Below are 23957 nucleotides of genomic sequence, written 5' to 3'. Positions count from 1 at the left end.
CCTATTGAGTCAAGTGTCTTACCAGTAAGACACCTGATACTTTCTTCATAAATAAGAGACCTCCACACATCAAAGGAAACGCTGCATGCCATTATCTAATATACTGTATTTCACCAGTGAATAGCCCTTGCTCGTATAATAGTTAACCAGGATAGTAGTCAAAGTGCAATCTTGAATTATTATCATAAGAGCCACTTATCGGTTATTATCATAAGAGCCACCTATCGGTACAAGCCACAGCATCTATCTAAATAATTATGCTGATGCAAGTGTTGATAATATGTTGAGAGAAGGAGAAACTAAACAAAGGATTGTTCAAGTCAGGAAATATCAGACCCAAATGGAAACAGCATTAAATTTAAACTTTGCTATTATATAATAAATCTTTATTAGCAATATTCTAGCCCACAATCAATATTTAAAATTTATTAGCATTAACATAACTGCAGCCATTTCTTGGCTGCCAGATTCTTAATTTTACAAGTTTTGTCACCCAGCCTTCTGAAGGCAGCATCTTTTGCACAGCTTGGCTGCTTTGTGTAGATACAATCTAATCCAAAACAGCCAAGCTGTAAAAAAAGTGTGCGGCCCTGAGAAAGGCTATGGTGAAAAAAGATGTGAAATCCAAGGTGGCGGCCAAGAAATGGCTGTGATGGTAGGTTAATGGTAAAAATTTTAATAACGACAATTCAGGTGAATTTTGTGCCAAGACCAAGCGGCACCAAATTCACCTGAATTGTTGTTATTAAAATTTTTACCATTAACCTACCATCAAAGCCATTTCTTGGCCGCCACCTTGGATTTCACATCTTTTTTCACCATAGCCTTTCTCAGGGCCGCACACTTTTTTTACAGCTTGGCTGTTTTGGATTAGATTTCACTTCTTTTTGTATTTGTATACCCCAAAGCCGGCCTATCGGCTTTAGGGCTTTTTAACCTGTCATTTTTTCTTTACTACAGGAGAAAAGATGAAGCAGGGTGATTTCTTTGGAGCTGACCTCTCTGCAAGGTGATCCTTCTAGCTGATCTCTCTACCGGATGACTTGTTTGTAGCTGAACTCTCTACAGGGTGATTTGTTTATAGCCGAACTCTCTACAAGGTAACTTCTTCTAGCTGATCTTTCTACAGGGTGATTTGTTTGTAGTTGAATTCTCTACAGGGCGATTTGTTTGCAGCTAAACTGCTGAACTCTCTACAATGTAACTTCTTCTAGCTGAACTCTCTACGGGTGGCTTGTTTCTAGCTGATCTCTCTACAGGTCGACCTGTTTCTAGCTGAACTCTCTACAAGGTAACTTCTTCTAGCTGATCTTTCTAAAGGGTGATTTGTTTGTAGCTGAATTCTCTACAGGGCAATTTGTTTGCAGCTGAACTCTCTATAGATGGTAGTTTCTTTGTAGCTGAACTCTCTACAATGTGACTTCTTCTAGCTGATCTCTCTACAGTGTAACTTGTTTCTAGCTGAACTCTCTACAGGGTGATTTGTTTGTAGCTGAATTCTCTACAGGGCAATTTGTTTGCAGCTGAACTCTCTACATGGTAGTTTCTTTGTAGCTGAACTCTCTACAATGTGACTTCTTCTAGCTGAACTCTCTACAGGGTGACTTGTTTCTAGCTGATCTCTCTACAGTGTAACTTGTTTCTAGCTGAACTCTCTACAGGGTGATTTGTTTGTAGCTGAATTATCTACAAGGTAACTTCTTCTAGCTGATCTTTCTACAGGGTGATTTGTTTGTAGCTGAATTCTCTACAGGGCAACTTGTTTGCAGATGAACTCTCAACATGGTAATTTCTTTGTAGCTGAACTCTCTACAATGTAACTTCTTCTAGCTGAACTCTCTACAGGGTGACTTGTTTCTCTGCAGGGTGACTTGTTTCTCTGCAGGGTGACTTGTTTCTAGATGAACTCTCTACATGGTAGTTTCTTTGTAGCTGAACTCTCTACAATGTAACTTCTTCTAGCTGAACTATCTATAGGGTGACTTGTTTCCAGCTGATCTCTATACAGTGTAACTTGTTTCTAGCTGAACTCTCTACAGGGTGATTTGTTTGTAGCTGAATTCTCTACAAGGTAACTTCTTCTAGCTGATCTTTCTACAGGGTGATTTGTTTGTAGCTGAATTCTCTACAGGGCAATTTGTTTGCAGCTGAACTCTCTACATGGTAGTTTCTTTGTAGCTGAACTCTCTACAATGTAACTTCTTCTAGCTGAACTCTCTACAGGGTGACTTGTATCTAGCTGATCTCTGCAGGGTGACTTGTTTCTAGCTGAACTCTCTACAGGGTGATTTGTTGGTAGCTGAACTCTCTACAAGGTAACTTCTTCTAGCTGATCCTTCTACAGGGTGATTTGTTTGTAGCTGAATTCTCTACAGGGCGATTTGTTTGCTGCTGAACTCTCTACATGGTAGTTTCTTTGTAGTTGAACTCTCTACAGTGTAACTTCTTCTAGCTGAACTCTCTACAGGCAACCTGTTTCTAGCTGAGCTCTCTACAGGGTGATTTGTTTGTAGCTGAACTCTCTACAAGGTAACTTCTTCTAGCTGATCTTTCTACAGGGTGATTTGTTTGCAGCTGAACTCTCTACATGGTAGTTTCTTTGTAGCTGAACTCTCTACAAAGTGACTTCTTCTAGCTGATCTATCTACAGGATGACTTGTTTCTCTCTACAGTGTGATCTGTTCATAGCGGAACTTTCTACTGGGTGATTTGTTTGGAGGTAAACTCTTTGCATGATTGTTTCTTTGTAACTGAACTCTCTACAAGGTAACTTTTTCTAGCTGATCTCTCTACAGCATAATTTGTTTGTAACTGAATTCTCTACAGGGTGATTTATTTGAGCTGAACTGTCTACATGATGGCTTCTTTGTAGCTGAACTCTCTATTAGGTATCTTCTTCTAGCTGATCTGACTACAGGGTGACTTGTTTGTAGCTGAACTCCCTACAGAATAACTTGCAATGTAATATAACTGAGTAAATTATAAATGCGGCTGAATGCTTTATTAGGGTGACTGTTCTCTATTAGAGTATCTCGATCTCGCATTTGCTGCATGTAGTTACCTTTCGAATCATAACTCAGAGATTTGTAATCCGATTCTTCTGTACTATTGCAAGAACTTTCTATGATGATTATTCCAGCTACATACTGATTTTTAGCTCGTTGCTCTAAGCAGTTTGCCTGGTAGATACGAAAACTAATAGTTTTTTTATTCATAAAAATCGATCGCGTAATTTTGACACAGGTTGGGTTTTGTGTCATATCTCCATGGTCTTTATCCCGATTCCTTTCAAACCACAAAAAGGCACTCCTACGATGGTTGCTCCATCTACATATCAATTTTCAACTGATTCCTCCAAGGGGTTTACCCTGTAGGCGTGACAGACCTTCGACCTTATTTTACGCAAATAATCGGTCATAACTCCGTAGACGTTCATCGGATTCCTACCAAAGTTGGTACAGAGATCCGCCTTAATGAGCCCTTTAAATGTGCCAAATTTCAGCCCAATCTGAGCACACATTCGTGTTTTATGGCGAATTTTGCGAAGTGTGCGAAATGAAGATGAAGAAGAAAAAAATGAAGAAATTAAAACGAAATTTTGTTCGCTCGTATCTTGGAAATGGCTAGAGCGATTTTCTGCAAATTTGGTATGTAGCCTCCCCTAACTGGGCGGCACGTCTCTAGCAAATTTGGTTCCAATCGGATAAGGGATCACAGAGCTACATAGGTGTGAAAATTGCGTTTTCTTTCTTCCTGTTAATATACTCACGGTGTGGCACGCCGGCTTTTTGGGCCGCACGACACACTATCGTGTGTCTTGATATCAGGACACAAGACAACGTGTCATGTCATGTGGCCAGGTACAGCCAGTATGGGCACATGATAGACATGTTTGTATTATACAGGAACCGAGAAAAAATGCCTTTTTCATGAATCCGTACCTTGATAGTGTCTGAACGGAAACTAACCACTCTTTCTGTGTAAACTCCCTTCAGATAGGGCACCTTCAATTCCAAATTTGAGCTAAATTCACCTAGCCATCCCTGTATGTTACTTCAAAGTTCATGTTCTCTCCATTTTCTCTTCTTCATTACACCACTTAGAAAAATTGCTATAACTCATGAGAGCTAACTGTATTATTGATTTTATTACTTCAAAGTTGGAAAAGGGTAGATAAAGAACAAGTAAGTTATATGTAATTTTTTAAAAATCACAAATGCAATTCATTGTCACACCTACAGAGTATTTCGCTTGAAGGAAAAACTTGAAAATCAATATGTAACCATCATAGTGCAAACCTTCAGTGGTTTGAAAGTAATCAGGATAATAGCCATGGAAATAATACAAAACACTCAACAATGTGTAACAAGTACACGGTCTAATTTGTTGTCATGCTAACCAACAAACTGCTTTAGGAAATGGGCTAAAAATTGATAAGTAGATGGATATAAATCATCACAGAAAAAGGCCTTCAGTGGTACAGAAGAATCAGAACAAAATCTACTGAGTTATAATGTGAAAACCAACCACGTGTAGCAAGAGCGCAATCAAGATATTCTAATTGTACAGTCACCGTATTGAAGCAATTAGGTAGCTACTGTACATTAATGAGAACCTTCGGCTATGTTACAAGTCACATTGTGAACAGCTCAGTTACAGCTCTATGTAACAAATCATTCTGTACACCTTGTAAAGATATGTTACAAGTCACTCTGTAGAGTAGTGATGTGCCAATTAATCGATGAATAATCAGAGATCAGGTTATCAGCCAAATTTCAACAATATTGGTATTGGTATATTATTGATCCTGACGTTATTGTTTTCATAACAATAAGATGAAACAAAGTTTTAAAGTGGCAAATTTACAAAATACGTGTGAAATTTAGGTAAACATAAACATCAGATCAGTTATTGGTTTCAACATTATGTGAATTTAAATATCAGTTAATCAAATAATTGGCAAAATCCCTTATCGGTACATCACTACTGTAGCGAGTTCAGTTATATAACAAGTCACCTTTCAACTGTGACACAACAAGTTACACTATAGATGTGGTATTTGACTGAACTAATCAAGCATAGACGCATGCACACATGATTGTGATTGTACACTATAAATAGTTCTGTCTGTGCGTATGTTTTCAGTTGTTGCTATTGCTTGTAACTCTATTGCTATTGTACTATTGACTGTTGCTTGTTATTGTGATAATCATTCTGTTCGTATATACACTCGGCTACTACGTACCAGCGTTGAAACCGGGTCACTACTGCTGACCCGGATGACCCACTGACCCGGATTAATTAAAGCCAAGACGTGTGATAAGAGCTATGTTTTGGCTAGTCTCAAGCGAGCGAGACTACGTTTTGAGCGTTCGATTCATGTTGAGTAAACAGGGGCGGATCGAGACTTTTAAAAAGGGGGATTCCGCTTTGGAATTGCAACTTCAGCCTAGCTGTAGGTTGAAGACCAAAAAAAAATAAAAAAAGGTCATCACCTACTGACAATAGCTACCCCTCACCATAGATACCCTCAGTTTTGTGCTACATACTGTACTTACTAATAAATGAGCATGGCTGAGCGTATGTTGGTAACGCGATAGCGTTTATAAGTTTCCACGTCATCAAACGAACAATTTCGTTTCTAACGTGATCCAATCCAGGTCAGACCCGGATAATTTGTAAACCAGGTCGGACCCGGATGACCCAGAGAAAATGTGACCCAGTTGACCCGACCCGGTTTCAACGCTGCTACGTACATAATTGGCGACGAGGATAGCCACGTCCATTTCAATTCAACCGTTCAGTGAGTCAAAAGTGGAATGGGACTCATGGAGTCGTCAATTTGATCGATGGTTAAAGATTAGCCCATGCACTGAAGGTGACAACGCCACTGACAAGATGCGAGCTGCTTACTGCACGTTTATTGGTTCAAACATCTTCAAGGTGTTATGTAGCCTGTGTGCTCCCAAGAAACCAGAGGAGTGTGCATACGAAGCTGTCAAAACAAAGCTAGACGCTCAGTATGGAGTTAAAAGACTAGTGCTAGTAGAGCAATATCCCTTTTACAACTACAAGCAGTCAGACAGCCAATCACTAACTGATTATCTTGCAGAACTGCATCGCCTTTTAGCTACCTGTGACTGGACAGAACAGCAACTAGTTGATAATTTACGTGATAGATTCGTAGTGGGTCTCAAGAATGAATGCCTATTACAGCAGCTAGTAACAAACAACCACAAGAAGCCATTAAAGACCTACTTCAATTGGCCTTGATGTTTGAAGCTGCAGAGAGAAACCGCTCAAAAGAGCTGACAGAAGTTCAACTAGCAACAGCAACTCAGTGACAGCTACCAAAAACAAACACGTCAAGCAGAGATCTGGCACTCATGTGTCGAAGAAGCCACCTCTACCCTGTCTGCCTCCAGCGTGATCAGGTAATAATGTGTGTGCAAGTTGTGGGGGTAATCACGTACGTAGTACATGTAAATTCAGAAATGCTAAGTTCCACAGTTGTGATAAACATGGGCATATACACTAGGTGTATCAGAATACAGCTGGGGTGGTACAGCCCACAGTACAATCTCCAGATTCTGCAGTAGTGCCACTTTCAAATCCACAACAGGAGAATAACATTCCTCCAACAATTTCAAACCTTACAATTTCCTGAATTTGAAAGACTATTGAAATTAATTGTTGACTCAGCTTCCCCTCTCACTTTTGTGAATTCCAAAACATGGCTTGATTTAGACAAACCCAGACTACAGTCTACCACAAAATTGTTTGTGCAACCCTTGTCATTTGACTAAATTGTTGAATGTGTTTGAGGGCCAGCCAATCAATCCATTAGGCTATTTTGAAGCCAGAGTAGTGAGACTAGATGACTCCATCTATGTGTCTAAGAATGGCATAAACATTCTGGGATGCTATGGTCAGACAAAATTAAATGTTTCCATTGATCCTTCCAAATTTGGCATAGTTTCAGTGGTAGAGCTCCCCTCGCCTAGAACTCTCCAGGATGTGCTTGATGTCAATGCAGAGTTTTTCAGTCCTGAACTGGGACATTGTGTTACCTTAAAAGCCAATCTAGTGCTCAATGATGAGGTCACCCCAAAAGTTTTGTAAACCTCGCAAATTACCTTTTGCTCTAAAGCCAAATGTTGGGGATGAGCTTGACCAGCTGGAAAACCAGGGAGTTATTAAGAAAGTCTTCCATTCTGATTGGGCCACACCTGTTGTAGTAAGGAAACCAGGGAGCAAAGTTCGTATATGTGGAGATTTAAAATCACAATCAACCCAGTGTTGAAGACCGACATATACCCACTACCACTGCCTGAAGAACTGTTTCAGTCTCTGAATAAAGGCAGTAAGTTTTCTAAGATTGACCTATAGCTAGCTGATGCTTATTTGCAAATTACACTAGATGAAGAACCAAAGAAACTTATAGTGGTCAATGCACACAAAGGCTTGTGCCAGTATCTAAACCTTCGCTTAAACTGTGCCCAGCATTGTTTCAAAAGATAATTGATCAGACAACTTCAGACATTCCTGGCATAGTCTGCTACCTCGATGACATTATCGTGACAGTAAAAACTGACCAGGAACACATTGCTAATCTCCAGAAAGCTATTGAGAGACTGAAGACAGCAGGTTTTCATCTCAAACGAGAGAAATGCAAGTATTTTTCAGAGCCAAGTACAGTATTTAGGCCACATAATTGACAAAGAAAGTATCCGGCCCATACTTGAGAAGATCAAGGCAATTGTAGACATGTCTAAGCCCAATAATCCTAAAGAACTTTGCTCCTTTCTGGGCATAGTTAACTATTACGACCACTTTACACCAGGCTTAGCTTCCAAGTGTGCATGCTTGAATGACCTGCTCCACAAAGATGCTAAATGGAGTGGACCAATAGACGCTCCCAAGCTATGAATGCAATTGAGGCATCATTGACTTCCAATAGATTCACTTAGCCACTATGACCCCCAGCTGCCATTGAGCCTGGCCTGTGATGTCAGTTCTGTTGGTGTGGGAGCAGTCATTTTCCACACATTACCCAATGGCACAGAGAAAGTAGTGGCTTATGCTTTCCCACAAGTTGAGTCCAACAGAGAAAAAGTATGCACAAATCTAAATCCATTGTTTATGGCGTACAAAAGTTTCGCCAATATTTGTTGGGTCTTAAGTTCTGTCTATTCACTGACCACACGCCATTGCTCACAATATTTGATCCTGAAAAGGAATTCCTGAAATGATCTTAAGCAGACTGCAACTTCGGGAAATTATCCTGTCAGCCTATACCTATACCTATGGCTACCATTAGAGCTGGACACAGAATGGATTGACAAAACACAAAACACTGTATGTTTACTTGAACAGCAACAATTGATTCAGTTACCTATTAAGGCTTCAGATATTCGCCAAGAAACCACTAAAGATCCTGTACTGTCAAAGTTTACAATTTTACAATGTGCAGATGGTCAAACTCAGCTAATTCACTTCGCAATGACATCAAGCCATTTTACAAACACCGTCTCAATTTGAGTACTTTCAATGGTTGCTTACTGTTGGGCCTGAAAGTGGTCATCCCAAAGAAATACTACTCAGCTGTTTTGAAGCTATTACATGAAGGACATCTAGGGATAACATGCATGAAATCTCTAGCCCGACTCCATGTGTGGTGGCCTACCATCAATACCGACATTGAAAAAACAGTGCAATCATGTTCAAACTGTTAAGAATCAGCATGAGACCCAGTTAGAGTACCTTTACATCAGTGGGATACTCCAAGAAATCCTTGGCAACGTCTGCACACTGACCATGCAGGCCCATATCAAGATACTATGTGGCTGTTAGTTATTGATGCATACAGCAAATGGCCAGAAGTCTATGCCATGTCTGCTACTACAGCCCGAGCCACAGTTCAGCAGCTGAGAAAGATTTCCACCACACATGACTTACCACAGATGATAGTTTCAGACAACGGTACCCAATTTGTGTCAGAAGAATTTGAACAGTTTTGTAGCTCAAGGGGTATTCAACACGATACAATTGTTCCTTACCATCCCGGCTCCAATGGTGAAGCTGAACGACTAGTAGAGACCTTTAAGAAGAGTATAGACAAGGCCAATCCGAAGACTGTTTCCCAGCTTCAGGATGTAGTCATTGATTCTTTGCTAAGTATCGGTCAATTCCACATACAGTTACCAACAGCCCACCATCTGAATTACTGAACAACAGACGTTTACGAACTGTTCTTGATCTGCTACATCCATGTCAAACTGACACTGCCAAGAGTCACAGAAGTCAATTTATGACAGCCACACTAAGCCATGTCAGTTTGGAGTAGGCGATGCTGTTTGGGCTTGAAATTTTTTTCAAGGTCTGCATTGGTCTCAAGCAACTGTCACTGAATGTCTTGGCAATGTAATGTACAATTAGAAGATCAATCTGATGTCATTTGGCGAAGACATGTAAACTAATTTCACACCAGAATGGTGCCTGTAAACATTGACAATAATCTTGACACAAATGCTAGACCTGTTCTGGACACTCCTCGTCCTCTTTGCAGATCCTCCCAAGTTCGCAGACCAACTCAAAGATGGGTACCTGATCAGTAGTGAGGGAGGAGATGTGGTATTTGACTGAACTAATTATGCATACACGCATGCTCACGTGATTATAATTGTACACTATAAATAGTTCTGGCTGTGCATATGTTTTCAGTTGTTGCTATTGCTTGTAACTCTATTGCTATTGTACTATTGACTGTTGCTTGTTATCGTGATCATCATTCTGTTCGTATATATACTCAGCTACTGCAATAGAGAATTTAACTCCAATTTAAAAAATATATATTTCAGCATTATTTGCATTGTCCAAGGAATGGTTCACCAAAGTTTCAGCCTTCTGTTGTGAGTAGTTTTGGAATTACAGCGCTAGAAAGTAGGGAGAACAAGGGAATTGATTTGTACAGTGACTATACTAAAAATAAAATATAGGCACTTGCATTCGCAGCCATAACTCCCATTTGGATTAGTCTACAAGTTGGAATTTGGCTTACAATGTTCACCATGGATTGGCAGATCAACCAAGGTGTAGTTTTAGCCTTGCAGTCACTTGTGCATAGGCATATGAAGGCGGTTTTGTTGAAGAAATGGCGATACTTTTGTTTAAGTCTACCACTTTGTAAACAAACGCACGTGACATGCAAACCATTGGGGCTGCAGAAATGAAACAAAGATTTTCAAACTCCCCATGAGTAGGTAAGTATAGTTTTAATTGATTTGAGTCTTCCTTATTTGAGTACTGGCCCGATAAAAGCTTGGGTGGTTTTTCTTGTAGCATGCATAATTTTACGAATTATTTTAAAATTTCGATTTCTCAATACGCATGCTTGTGCAAACTAGACGGGTTTTTGCTGAGACAGTTACATATACTAATATTAGTACTATAGTTATATGAAAATTATTACTATAGTTATATGAAAGACACTCAACCTCACCATGAATAATCCAATTACACACCACATATTTGCTTTTCTAACACTCCATGGTAAAATTTGTTATGTGTTACAGTTGTAATTTTTGTTATGCACACTCTACTCAGGGGCAGATCCAGGATTTTGCTAAGAGGGGGAGGGGGGGCACACAGATAGAAGTCACTCCACAGTGTGTGAAGCACAATCCATGAAATGTGAAGCATGAGCTAAGGGGAGTCTCGGGGCATGCCAGGTAATTTTGAAAATTCAACGTTCTGATATTGAATTTGGTGGCAATTTTGACTGAAATTTTTTGATAGTTCAACACTAGAAGTATGAATGTTAATAGTATAGTTACTGACAGAGTTGGCGTTACGTAATAATATTACTTTTACAGTAACGAGTAATATAACACGTTACATGAAAAAGTAGCGAGTAATATGTAACGGATATTACATCCGGAAATTGTAATGAATACAATGCATTACTTCCTTTTAAGGCGCATTGTATCCAGGCACGTGATTGATTGAATTTTGGGTCCAGACAAGACTGGAGATAGCATTATAGGCATGGACAAAGAATGATAGTGTATGGGGAGTGCCCTGAGGCCAAGATACAACAACAAAGTAGGTATTTGTGGCTGAACTACACCAGAGAAACACGTGTCTCCCTCTTGTCACTAGTAGTTGCAGGCTGGTAGCTTGTATTTAGAAGGTTGGACTTACTTTATAGTTTGTAATGAACAAATGTAATATTTAATATTATTACTAGTTACAGCCCTCAGAGTAGCGAGTAATATGTAACTCGTTACTTTTTTCAGTATGTAATATGTAACTGTAGCGTGCTACATCGCTTAAAAGTAACGAGTAATATGTAACTAGTTACATTTTTAGTGTAACGACCCCAACTCTGGTTACTGAGTAGTTAAAAACCAGAATTAGTGTTATAAAAGGCTAGGCTGCTCCCTAAGGAAATTTTGAAAACTTAATATGTGACCTGGCCTGCGAAAACAGGGCATGTGGGCACAAACTACACCCCATCACTCTACAGGTCATATCTCAGTATTGGAAATGTATATTTCCATTCTGTACCTTGCATCGTGATACCAATTAAATGCTTACTAAGAGCTGAAAATTACATTGCCATACCATAATGGTACAAAATGTTATGAGTAGGGGTGGGCGGTATTGATCAATATCATACCATGGTATTTTGATTATAAATATTGCGGTATTACTAAATACCTACTAAATATGTACAAGCAAGATACTGACTATTATCCACAAATAATGCTTAACTGTGTTTCTTCTTCTTTTTAGGATTTGGAATGCAGTTGAACAAGTTTTAATTATTCACAATTATAATGTCATACTGTAAACTGTATACAATCACAATTAACAATATTATTTGTCTTGATGAGTTCTATAAGGTTGATAAGCTAGTCTTTCATCATCAAAAAGTTGTACAATAAAAAGCTAATACTTTTATAGATGCCGAAAAACTTACAAGTTTTTTGATAAAAAGACTAGCATATCAACCTTGTCAGGTTTCATAGTAGCTCTGAACGGTGAGACAACATTTCCTGCTGTGCTAAACAGCCTCTCTGATGCCGAACTGGTGGCACAAACACACAAATACTTTTGTGCAAGCTTTGCAAGTACTGGAAAGTTAAACTGCTGCCTTTTCCACCACATCAGTGGATCCTCTTCAAAATCTAGCCTGTGTCCTGACAGATATCCATCTATTTCCTTCATCACAATCTGTCTATGCTGCTCCTCTTGATTGACAGGGGAAGCATGCTCTTGTTCTTGTTCTCTAATCCTATACTCAAAGTCCTTGAACAAAGTTCCAAGGTTACGTTTCTTCTTTGGGGCTGATGGCTGGAGAGAAGAGTGTGCAACTTCTTGTGTTCTAGATGATTCTGCTCTAGAACTATTCTGCTGTACTTCTTGTAGTTCGTGGCAAACTTCTAAAGCATCATCAGTCACTTTCTGCTTAATGGACATCAACTCAACTTCTTGCACATGTTCAAAGTATTTTACCTTGAAGCGAGGATCTAAGAATGTAGCTACTTGAAGAATTTCATTCACGGTGTCATTTAATCTGCTATAGCGGCCTTTGATGTCATCAACAATACGATGCTTGATATCCCTAGTTAATGCTGTATCTTCAGCACCTTCCTTCAGCAAGTCACTTTCCAACAAATACAGCATTGGGATGACAGCTGACACTGTAGCATACTGCTCCCCTGATAAGATGTCTGTCAAGCCAGACAGTGGTGAGACTGCACTATCAATTGATTCCAGAACATCAAGGTCCTGCCAAGTAGGTACCAGATGGCTAGTAGTGCGGTCACTGCTCAGCACTAATCTGATAGGCTCCTTCTGTTCCAAAATTCTTGATACCATTTTTGACATTGAACCCCACCTGGTAGGGCAGTCCTACAGGTAAGAGAAATATTTCATTTTTTAATTTGTACAAACATGTTTGTACAAACATTGAAACATACTTCACATGTTTGCCTTACTTACTGCAACTAAGGAATGCTGCTTGACATCCATGTTAATCTGAGCTTTTGTCAGTTCCCTTTTCCTCTTCCAGCTCATTGAAAAAGAACTGACAATTTTCCTACACACACCAAGTGCCCGACTGCATCGACTGTCATCTTGCACAGATTTAGTGACAGCAAGGTGTAAGTTGTGGCCAAAACAGGGAAGCCTTAGCCAGTCCAAGATCCTCGCAGCAGAAATGATGTTGCTACCATTGTCTGTTGTAATGCAAATTTGGTTAACAACATCCAAGCTCCAAGTCTCCAATGCTGCTTTCATTGCTTCTGCCAAATTAGCTCCTGTGTGATCCTCAGGTAAGTATTGGGTCTGTAAGCACTTATTACACAGCTGCCATTCATCATTGATGTAGTGTATGGTGTAACTGATATAAGGTACCATCCCCACGCTTGACCACATATCTGTTGTTGATGAAAAATGGCTTATCGAGCTAATTTCTTGCTTAACTTGCTGCTTCACGGTGGCATGGAGGCTTGGTAAAGCTATTCTTGAAATATGATTGCGACTTGGAATGTCGTAGCGTGAATCAAAAGTTTTAACCATTTTTCTAAAGCCAGCACCTTCGACGGTATTAATAGGTAAGCAGTCTTTGGCTATGAAATAAGTAATAGAATCGCTTAGTTCCTTCCATTTCTTTCCCTTCCGATCGTATGGCTGTGAGCGGACCATCGCTTCTTGATAAGTAGGTTGATTAACCGGTCTTGCTCGTCGTTCAGTGGAGTCCTCCTTAGCTTTCACTGCGTCCATAGCCTCTTTGTACACTATTGAGTGATTATTCTTTAAATGTGAAAACAAATTCGAGGTGTTTCCATGTTTAGCCAACACGCGTTTACGACAAAGACGACAAACGGCACTTCCATCGTCAACCACTCTCCCATCAGCACCTTTCTCTACACCGAAATAATCCCATGCTACACTCTTCGTTCCGGTTTTATTAACGAGTTCTGCCATACCGTACAAGCAACTAGCACCAGCTGGAATAATACGTATACCGTTCGAGAACCGGTTATTTCCGGTATTTTAGGTATATCGGTATGCGGTATTTTTAAATGTTAAATATTTAGTTAATCGGTTTTAAAAATATATTGCACAACAACTAAATACCGGTATACCGCCCACCCCTAGTTATGAGTGATGAAAGTGTGAAAAAGTAGGCAAAAATCATGTGCCCACATGCCCTATTATCGCAGGCCCGGTCACATATTCTGAGATTACCAGAATCTGGTGGCAATTGTGACTGAAATGCTGAGTTCAACTATGCATGCTAATAGTAGTGAATTAGCTACGTAGTATAGTGTTAGGTTTCATCAAGGAAATTGTGAAATAAATCAACTTTCTGATATTACTTTGGTGGCAATTTTGACTAAAATATGTAGCTAAATGTTTATGACAATTCAATGATGGAAGCATGAATGCTACTGAGCTACAATGGCAGTAGCTATACAGTCTATAAGAAAAATTTGAAAATTGACTTTTTGAGAATGATTTTGGAGCTACAGTAATTTTGGCTGAAATTAAGTTGATATAGATAATCCTGGAATGCTATGTGCAGCTACATGATTTTTCATCTTCAGAGAATTTCTGTAGTCACTAGGGTGTGGATAGGGTCAGTAACTCAATTTAGAATGAGTGTTTTAGTTGTTTAAAGTGACAAACGGTGTTTTATAAGTACAAGTATACAAAAAATTGAAATTTTCAACTACTATAGCACATCGATAAAAAGTACTGAAACAAGTTGGAGTAGTCCATGATATTAAATCACAGTAAAACAATAAGAAGTGTTATATCCCTACTGTGCATTTCCATTATGGTATCGTGAGCACAATAGGGATATAACACTTCTTAAACCCCAGTGCGTGGGAGTATCAAAGCGCCACTCTGGGTTATAACTACCATACAGCTAGACAAAGCGGCGCTGCTACTGTACGATATATTAGTTATCACCCAGTGATAACTAACTTATCACCCTGTTGCGGAGCCACTTAGTCCCTTTCGTGACATCATAATAACCGCGAATGGCATTGTTTACCAATGGAACAAAGAGCCAAATAAGGAAATATTGATACAAAACATACCAATACAGCACTTAAAACTACCTAAATCTTACAAGAAAACTGTTAATCCTTTACACAATAACACTACAAGTTACCAATACGATAGTTTAACAAATGTCAAGAATAGTACGTGACGATTTTCGCTCCAGCAATCACTCCCAACGGTCACTATGGTGAAGAACTAACTTCCTCTAGCTTCATCGTTCTATCTTGGACTATGGTAGCCACTTGTTGGTCTTTATTTTTCTCTTGCACACCACGCGACACCACCATACCAATTTCTGACTAAGGCGAATCGTACCTGGAACCGCTGCTTCATAACACCGCCCTTCGCTACAGTTTTGTAGGCAGTATGTAAGGTTTCTCTTGTGGCTACGAAGTAGAATCTCCACACAATTCGGACGAAATCTTGAGCACAGTGACAAGAACTCAAACCGGAACTTAATTTACTATCCGTAAACTTCTGCGCACTCTCGCGCACTGGGATATAAAACAGTTATATCCCGTATACTCGGATGATATCATTGTTATTACACTCATCCTCGGCTCCGCCTCGGACTCGTATAATAACAATGATATCACCCTCGTACCGGGATATAACTATAACTTATTGTTTTACTGTGATTTAATATCATGGACTACTCCAACTTGTTTCAGTATTTTTTATCGATGTACTATGGTCCCTACTCCAGTTTAAATTTCCAAATTTTTTGTGTACTTGTTTGTTAACTTTTTTGTAAATAATTAATATGACTGGTGAACCCATGCATACTGCATCTGAAAAGACGCCGCATGCCCCAGCTATATCAATTATCATCTGAAAAGTGAGTATCCATTATGCTTCGTTGTCAGCTATGTTCAACCCATTACACAGCATTTCAAATCAAGAACTGTTCGAAAAGCCCCTCTGCAATCCACGCATACTGAAAAAAAGAAATGGTGCCATGCACCACAGTTATATCAATTATTGTCTGAAAAGTGAAGTATCCATTACGCTTCGTTTTCGACTATGTTCAACCCATTACACAGCAGTACGAATCAAGAACTGTTTGAAAAGCACTTCTGCAATCAAAATAGTTACTATGAAAAACACGGACGATTTCTGTTACGAAGGGAAGCCATCATATGTTACCGCCAAATCAACACTTTTTGCTGTCAGCAAAGATGAATGGGACACAAAGGAGGACACTGGTAAGTCCATGAAGAATGCATTGTACATACTGCGGTATGCCAAAAGGCACCTCTCGGGCCAAAGCGATGTCGAACAGTGAAAAAATCAAGCCTGTAGCCTTAGCCGTTATTGAGTTACGTTTGTCTGAAGGCATCAGTCAGTCAGTCAGTTACTCAGTTATTAGAAAATTCCATTAAATTTAAAAAAAAAAAAAATTCCATAGTAACTTGTTCAAAGCATTTCAGGTCGATCTGAAAGCTTGTATGGGCTTAGTTTTGCCTAACCAATACTGCCTCATTGTTATTAGGGAAACCTGAGGCTGGTTTTGGGTGATGTTATTTCGTGGGCCACACCTACTCCTTTGTGGTCCCTACTATACAGTACTATCATACTGTATGATGCTACTCTTGACTATTTTATTAGACTAAATCATTGTTCTATTAGAGCATCTCGATTTCTAAATGTAGAGGGTGCTCTAGTTTAGTTACCCTTGTGTTATGCTTATATGGGTAACAATTTGCTAGAGACATGATTATTATATCACATAGTCATAAACTGTATCAAAAATGTTTGAATTATGTCTAAGATACCTAGCTATGTTCAATGTTGAGTGACACTATAAAAAATTCTGAAATGGGGGGGGGGGGGGGCTGCTCCTGCTACTATTTCACAATATTGTGTTACACATCACTTCCTAGTAAACTTTGTGTAAAGTACCACAGCATTATGTGTCACGAAAATATCACAATATATATAGTCTTATTTTCTAATCACGATATACAAATTTATCACGATACATGACATTATCAATATATTGCACATCACTACTGACAACAAATTCAAAACTGGTTAACTGGTTGCCAATAACTGGCAGTTAATCAGTTAAAGTGATATTGGCAGACATAATAGGTACTCAACAAGCCTGCTGGAAGCTTTAAGGTGGTACCAGTGACCATCAACATCCTGTCTTACAATAACAGTTATTATATCGCATATTTATACATGCTTTGAGGTTAGATTATGATGTTACTTATTTATTTTATTTATTTATTAATGCTTTACAGCACAAGTGGTGAAGGTCTGTAGGACACCTGGTCCTACAGCCTGCTCAAAGACTTTAGCCATATAAGGTGTGTTTGAAAAATTGGAGAAAGGAGAAAAAATCCATAACTGGACCTAAGTAGCCTCAAACCTGCAGCCATCCGATTTACGCTACAGGTAACACTTGTCAACAGGGGTAATTTATGGTTTACCAAGTGGGTGGGCAAAACTGGTTTAAAGAGTAATTGGCTGACTTAGACAATACTAGTTAATAACCGTTTTTTAAGATACTGTTCATAGCACTAGTAGGCACCCACCCTTGTTTCACTACTTTTATTTCTATGATCCCTAAAAATTTAGCTATACTTGTTTCCTGTAACATTGTTGCTGGTGAACCCTAGTCTGGCACTGCCACCCCTTCTAGCAAAGCAGATTAGGTGGATGTATACCGCATTAGAATGCAAAGACTGATGCCAGGCAGGGTATTTGATAAGACAATATGGTGCTCCATTGGCCCAGTGTGAACACAAAATGACCCACACAACTCATGGTCTCTGCTCCAATTATCTCAGCACTAGTCCAGCTTTGTGACTAATACACATCAAACACAAGCTGATTGGCCCAGTGGTATACTACTGGTGGAGCAGTAGATGTCTGGGTTGGGCCAGTTTGGTTCAGAGTTGAAATACTTATCAAAAACCCTGGTGCCAGGCTTATTATTGTTTTCATCTGAATGCACTCAATTACTGAAATAGCGAAGTGGTATATCACGCTTCATTTTCAGCTATTTTCATCCCATTCCACAGTGGCGTAGCCAGCCCTTCAGGGATGGGTGGGCACACTCACCCACGCATTTCACCCCATGAGCACAAAATGCAAGTCCATCCTTAGTGGATTCCACGAACATTTGGTTTAAAAACTGTTTCAAAAGTGCATAAATGTATCTAGCTAGCTAATAATACACTACGTTGCTGTTCCTGCAGCATACTTCACTAGTCTAATGCTACTGCATGAATGATATAGAAGCTAAAAATGAAAATTAACTCATTACACCTTTTCGTCTTGTTCTTTTAACACTTGTAAACAACTCATTCTACTCCAGCCTGACTCTCAAGATAGTCGTATGACTTAATTCATCTTTCATCTCCAACCAACTCATCAACATGGTAGCTAACACCAGAGAATTCAATTTTCATTTATCACTTTTGGTTACTTATAACCTTGCCAACAACAGAATCCGTACTCAGTATTCCATATCTGGATTCCCCCCTTCCTCTCGTGCTCCTCTTTCCCCGCCTAAAATTTGGATCACGTGATACTGTGCATTAAATAGAAAGCACTAAACTACTCGGATCACTTGATGTGATCATTGAACTTATCTCGATATTAGCTGTAGATTTACAATGAAAATGTGACGCCGTCAAGGTATGCACTATTCGTTTCTTGTTCGCAATAATCATTACCAAGCGGGCACGCTGTCCAAGGGAATATTGGGTGGGCACAGGCCCACCCTTGGCTACACCACTGCCATTACACTGTGTTACAAATAAAGAAGAAGGACCTCTATACTTAGTTCAGTCACAATGGAAAACTAGGACAATTCCTGTCAAACGTAGGGCAGCCATCATGAGGACTCCTGGTAATTTTTTTGAGTGTACTGTCAAACTGCCACGGATTTTGTCCCGTCAAAACACAAAAATGTACTGGTACCCAGTGTTAAGCTTTAAGATGAGTAATGTAACCATGTCATAAATTAATGTAACATACAGTTACTATTCCAGTACAACAGTAATTTATGCATCCCACAAGTCAAAGGTAACATTGGATAACATGGTTATAAATACATTTTGCACATTCATATATACATATCTGACAAGTACAAGTAAGCTGGTATTCAAACATCACTGTTTTGGCTTGAGGTAAAGCTTGTGGCCATAAACCATAAACAAACAGCTTAGTACAGTTCATGTACAGTTCATGTACAGTTCATGTACGGCTCCCATGAAATTACCATAACTCACAAATGGCTTGGGCAAATATACTGTATTTTCTTACTGGATATAAGCTAACACTAGAACACACTTTATTCAAAATCCAACTTAAAATTTGCTGTAGAATGCAAGTTACCGTATAGCGGAAAATTTTGGCAGGAGAAAATTTTGGCGAATTCGGCGAGTATGCATGGATTCGCCAAAATTTTATTCGCCATTTTTATAAACACTGAAAGTGCAGTAGACGCTGTTCATCGGTGAGTGAATTAATTTATTCTGTGAATACTGTTACAGCGGTGAGTGGTTAATCTTCCGCAAGTATCCACAGCCAGTATTAGACTAATAGCTCAGGCAGATGGGAAATTCACTCGAGCGATTCAGCTCAGTGCCCATCATGGGCAAATGCCTTGCCTCGCTTGCCACATGCCAGCGTTCCAGTCTCGATTACTGACGTTGCACGTTGTTTTTATTTCAGCTAGCTATTTACATAAGAGTGCGTCGATTCGAATCAGAGGCATTGAACTGTAGTACTTTGTACGTAGACATCGCAAAGCTTCGTCGCCAACGCTGTCAGATTAAAATTGCGTGGGCAAAGTAATGCCATGCATTCGCCAAAATATTATTCGCCAATTTCTGCCAATGATCAATTCGCCAAAATTTTCTCCCGCCAAAAATTTCCGCTATACGGTATAACTTTCCCCTTTAAACTAGAACTAGTCTTACAGTTTACACACTAGAGCCTTGATACTTTCATGATACACTATACAAAACAGTACAAACTATTGTGCGCTTTTATTTTTGTCTTTTAGCTTCTCAATCATCAGATACTCAACTTCCGGTTAACTTCCGGTTTGATACTGCCACCAATCTTTCTTTTCACTTCCATGCTATTTGTCACCTGAAGTTGCTATCAAAAACCGCAAGCGCTCTTTTTGAGCAAAATTACTACAGTAACTCATCCAAAATTTTTATGCCTTTTGGGTGAAAAATGACAGACTAGTTCTATGTTAAACATAATAGTGTAGAATAGCAAGGGGCATGCCTGTTTCCTAACACACAGGTGCTAAATAAGCCACAGACTAATTAACGACCATAATATTTCCATCAATGTAAAAGATAACCCTGTTTGCCATGTGACTTGGGAAGCCTTATGCAAACTGTACAGAGCACCATAATTAAACATTGCTACCTTTGTAAGGCTGCTCTCCAACAGAATGTAGCATTCTGTCTGAATTATCCAGCCACAATGTCCCAACAACAATAAACTTAGCCAGCCATTGCACAATATTGACCAGACTGTCAACAATATTTGAGCCCTGCATCATGCAGAGCTACTGCAAATTGACACCTACTGCTGCTAGCAAGATAATTTGGACACAAACGAGGACATAGGTAAGTGCCACATATGTCAAAAGGCACATGTCGGACCGAATCAGTGAAAAAATCAAGCCCATAGCCTTAGCTGTTGTCGAGTTATGCTTGTCTGAAGGCATCAGTCAGTCAGGCAGTTATAGTAAATAGAAAATTCATTATAAAAAATGTAGCAACTTTTTGAAGTGTTTCAGGTTGTACCGAAAGCACTTTTGGGCTTGATTATACCTGACAAGGTGCCATGAAGGCATTGTGATGCTGGTTTTAGGGTTATATTTTTGGCCAGAAAAGCGCAAACCTTAATGAGCCTTAACATAGAGTACTATGACAAAAGGTCATCCTATAAGAGTGTTCAGCCTAGGTACATGTGGAACACTTGTTATTTTGTTTGTGTATGTACTGAGTGCTCTGACAAACACAAACAACAATATGTATATAACTAACAAAATGTTACAAAAGACAACACTAGTATAGTAAATAGCCATAAACCTCATGTGAGGGGTTACCAATACTCACGGAAAAAAGCAAAATTGTGTACAAGAGTCCCAGTATTCAAGTATTTCAAATGATTTGTAAATAAAATGTAATTTTTACAATGATAGCTTTTCTCTACTATATAATTGTGCAGGAAACACCCAGGGAGGGTGGCTGACACAGCCTGGCAATTACTAGGGGACCACAGGAACCTTAACGGAGACACTGGTGCACTTCGCATAGATTTAGCAGGTAATTAGCCAGCCACTGGTTCGACTAGAAGCCTTGCTCATAGCAATCTTTTATCTTCTTTGTTGAGTCCTTCACCACGATTTAGTAACAAATTGTGACTCAAGAAGACTATGTGGCAAGTCCAACTTCTGAACTTTGTAATTGAGTTTGTGAAACAAAATTATACTTTCATGTACTTCCGGATTTCAGGATTTCTAAATTTTTCTAATAGGATTTTTCTCAGAATCTAAAGGCCCTTGGACCCACGTGATAGTTGTAGTCTGAAGTTGTCGGCTACAAACTGAAAAGCACAAGTAGCTAGCTGTTGATTTACACAGTGAAGTTAATGGTTTGCCAGTTTAATGGCTATCTATATTTTGCAGTGAAAGTCAATTGAACCTATTGTCACAGGCGATAATTAGGACTGAATTCAGTCCCCTGGTCCCCAGATGCAGTGACTCTTGTCTCAAAGAAGTGACAATTTACGCTAAGACTTGAAAAAGCTGTGCATTACTAATACGTACTCACTTTGACCTGAACAGAAGTTGAAACAAAGAAAGATCACTGCCACCAAAGCTGACTTGAGTGCTGCCACCATCTTGCTCAGTTTGGCGCCGTCCGCCCTATGGACGGCGCCAGACTACATCTTGCTAGAAGCGAGGCAGGGTCCGCAACTCTAGGAATCACGTCGATGGTAACAGAGGTGATTCTGGAATTAGGAATCACAAACTTATTAACTTTTCCTGTAAATCTTTGTGTTTCTCCGTATTTCTATGCTTGTATCCTTATTTGGAAACGAATCAATAAAATTAGCGCCAGGAATCACTCAGAATCACAGGATTCAATGGTGAAATTACAGAATCAGTTGTATATCGGATTTCACTTGCGTTCGAATCTTCGTATTCCGTATTGTGCACGTGCCTTCACTTTTAAAGCCTGGCACGTGCATGGAAATTCGAACGCAAGAAATCCGCTGTAGAATCAGTGTGGTTCCGAATCACATCGATCGAAAACCCGTAAGTTTAGTTGCGGACTCCTCAGCTAGAAGTCTTCTTGAAGCTAGCTAGATATCCAGTGATTGCCCGAGTATTTTAAAAGACACTGAAGAATTCGCAAGATTCGATGTGTGAGCCATGCAGGCATGCATAGGCCTCTCGACTTTTTCATACAACAGTGATGATCTTTCCAACTACTGACGCCTCATTCTGAAAGATTAAGCCGGTAAAAGTACATCGGCATGCAAAACCGTCAATGCCTAGCAGTCCAGCTATGGATACATCAGCCATGCAGGTGATGATATATTCATCAGGTGGTAGTAGCATGAATGAAGAGGTGGCTTATAACAGTGGTGGGTCCAAGGGGTGGGGAGTTGGGGAAACCCCAAAAAATTCGAGATACTCTAATAGAGCAGTCAAATACTCTAATAGAACAGTCACCGCATTTAATCTTCCACTACATGTGACTGAGTCTGAAAGCTTACATCTGAAACACTATCCCATGACCTGCTATAGGATATTTTTGCACATAGTTCTTTGTATGCTATTCTACATATGTGCATTCTAAAGCTTGCAAACCACTTTAGAAAGCATAGAAATTAAATTTTACATAATGATTATGATACTAGCTAACAATTGTACATAAAAAATTTCAGTCCTCAAACATAGCTTCTGCATGGGGAGGGAGAAGGGTAGCAGCAACCCCACTTATATAATACTTGGTTCACCTCCTTGCCAAACCCTGGATTTGCCTTTGCGGGTATAGCTAGCCTACACTGAACAGCATGTGTATTCACCAGAGAAAATTTAATATTATTTTGTGTGCATCTGTGAGCTTGCAGCTAGTCTCAACAGGAACATGTGTGCAGGTCTGGAAGTTTGCTAGGAGCTAGGAGGAGACACTGGTAGAATTGACCATACAGTATAAAAAACCAAGTAAAAGCATAATGTGCTTTCTATAGGTCATAGTATGTAGTCTCTAAAGAAATTTACATTCTGAGATTAAATTTAGTGCATGGCAAAATTTGTAAATATGTAGTTCAACACTGACCTGGGAAGTATGAATGCTATACTGAGCAAGAAAAGATGCAGAATTAGAAGTATAAGGTCCAGGCTATAGCTATACTCCCCCAGGAAATTTTTTGAAATTAACTTTAAGAGATTGAATAGGGTGGTAATTTTGAATGAAATTTGCAAATGTTATTGAAAGCTCAATGCTGGAAGCATAAAAATGCTACTGAGCTAGAAAAAGGGTTATCATACAGTACTGTATAGTAGGGACCACACAGGAGTAGGCGTGATCCACAAAATAACATCACCCAAAAACCAGCCTCAATTTTCCCAGACAACGATGAAGCAGTATTGGTTAGGTAAAACTAGGCCCAAACAAGCTATCAGATCAACCCGAAACGCTTTCAACAAGTTGCTACAGAATTTTAATTTTTTTTTATTCAACGGAATTTTCTACTGACTGACTGACTGATGCCTTCAGACAAGTGTAACTCGATAATGGCTAAGGCTATGGGCTTGATTTTTTCATTGTTCGATGTCGCTTCGGTCCGACAGGTGCCTTTTGGCATACCGC

General features: G+C 39.4%; 2 protein-coding genes across 2 annotated transcripts in view; both read right to left on the bottom strand.

Annotated features, from left to right (window-relative positions):
- LOC136256062 (hemicentin-1-like) overlaps positions 1 to 22121 on the bottom strand; it is a 62767-nt gene extending 40646 nt beyond the window's left edge. The window contains exon 1 of the mRNA XM_066048984.1: positions 21906 to 22121. Within this exon, the coding sequence (XP_065905056.1) occupies positions 21906 to 21975 (70 nt within the window). The 5' untranslated portion in view covers positions 21976 to 22121. The remainder of the gene's footprint in view (positions 1 to 21905) is intronic.
- On the bottom strand, positions 11703 to 14050 carry LOC136256801 (E3 SUMO-protein ligase ZBED1-like). Its single transcript, XM_066049840.1, has 2 exons — positions 13009 to 14050; positions 11703 to 12918 (listed from the first exon to the last, which is right to left on the bottom strand). Exons 1-2 carry the CDS (start codon positions 13993 to 13995, stop codon positions 11980 to 11982), a joined length of 1926 nt encoding a protein of 641 aa, XP_065905912.1. The 5' UTR covers positions 13996 to 14050; the 3' UTR covers positions 11703 to 11979.
- Positions 22122 to 23957: the final 1836 nt, after the last annotated feature.

Source organism: Dysidea avara, chromosome 5, assembly GCF_963678975.1.
Source record: "Dysidea avara chromosome 5, odDysAvar1.4, whole genome shotgun sequence".
Lineage (NCBI taxonomy): Eukaryota > Metazoa > Porifera > Demospongiae > Dictyoceratida > Dysideidae > Dysidea > Dysidea avara.
Note: the sequence above shows the minus strand (reverse complement) of the source record. Positions and strands in the feature narration are given on the sequence as shown.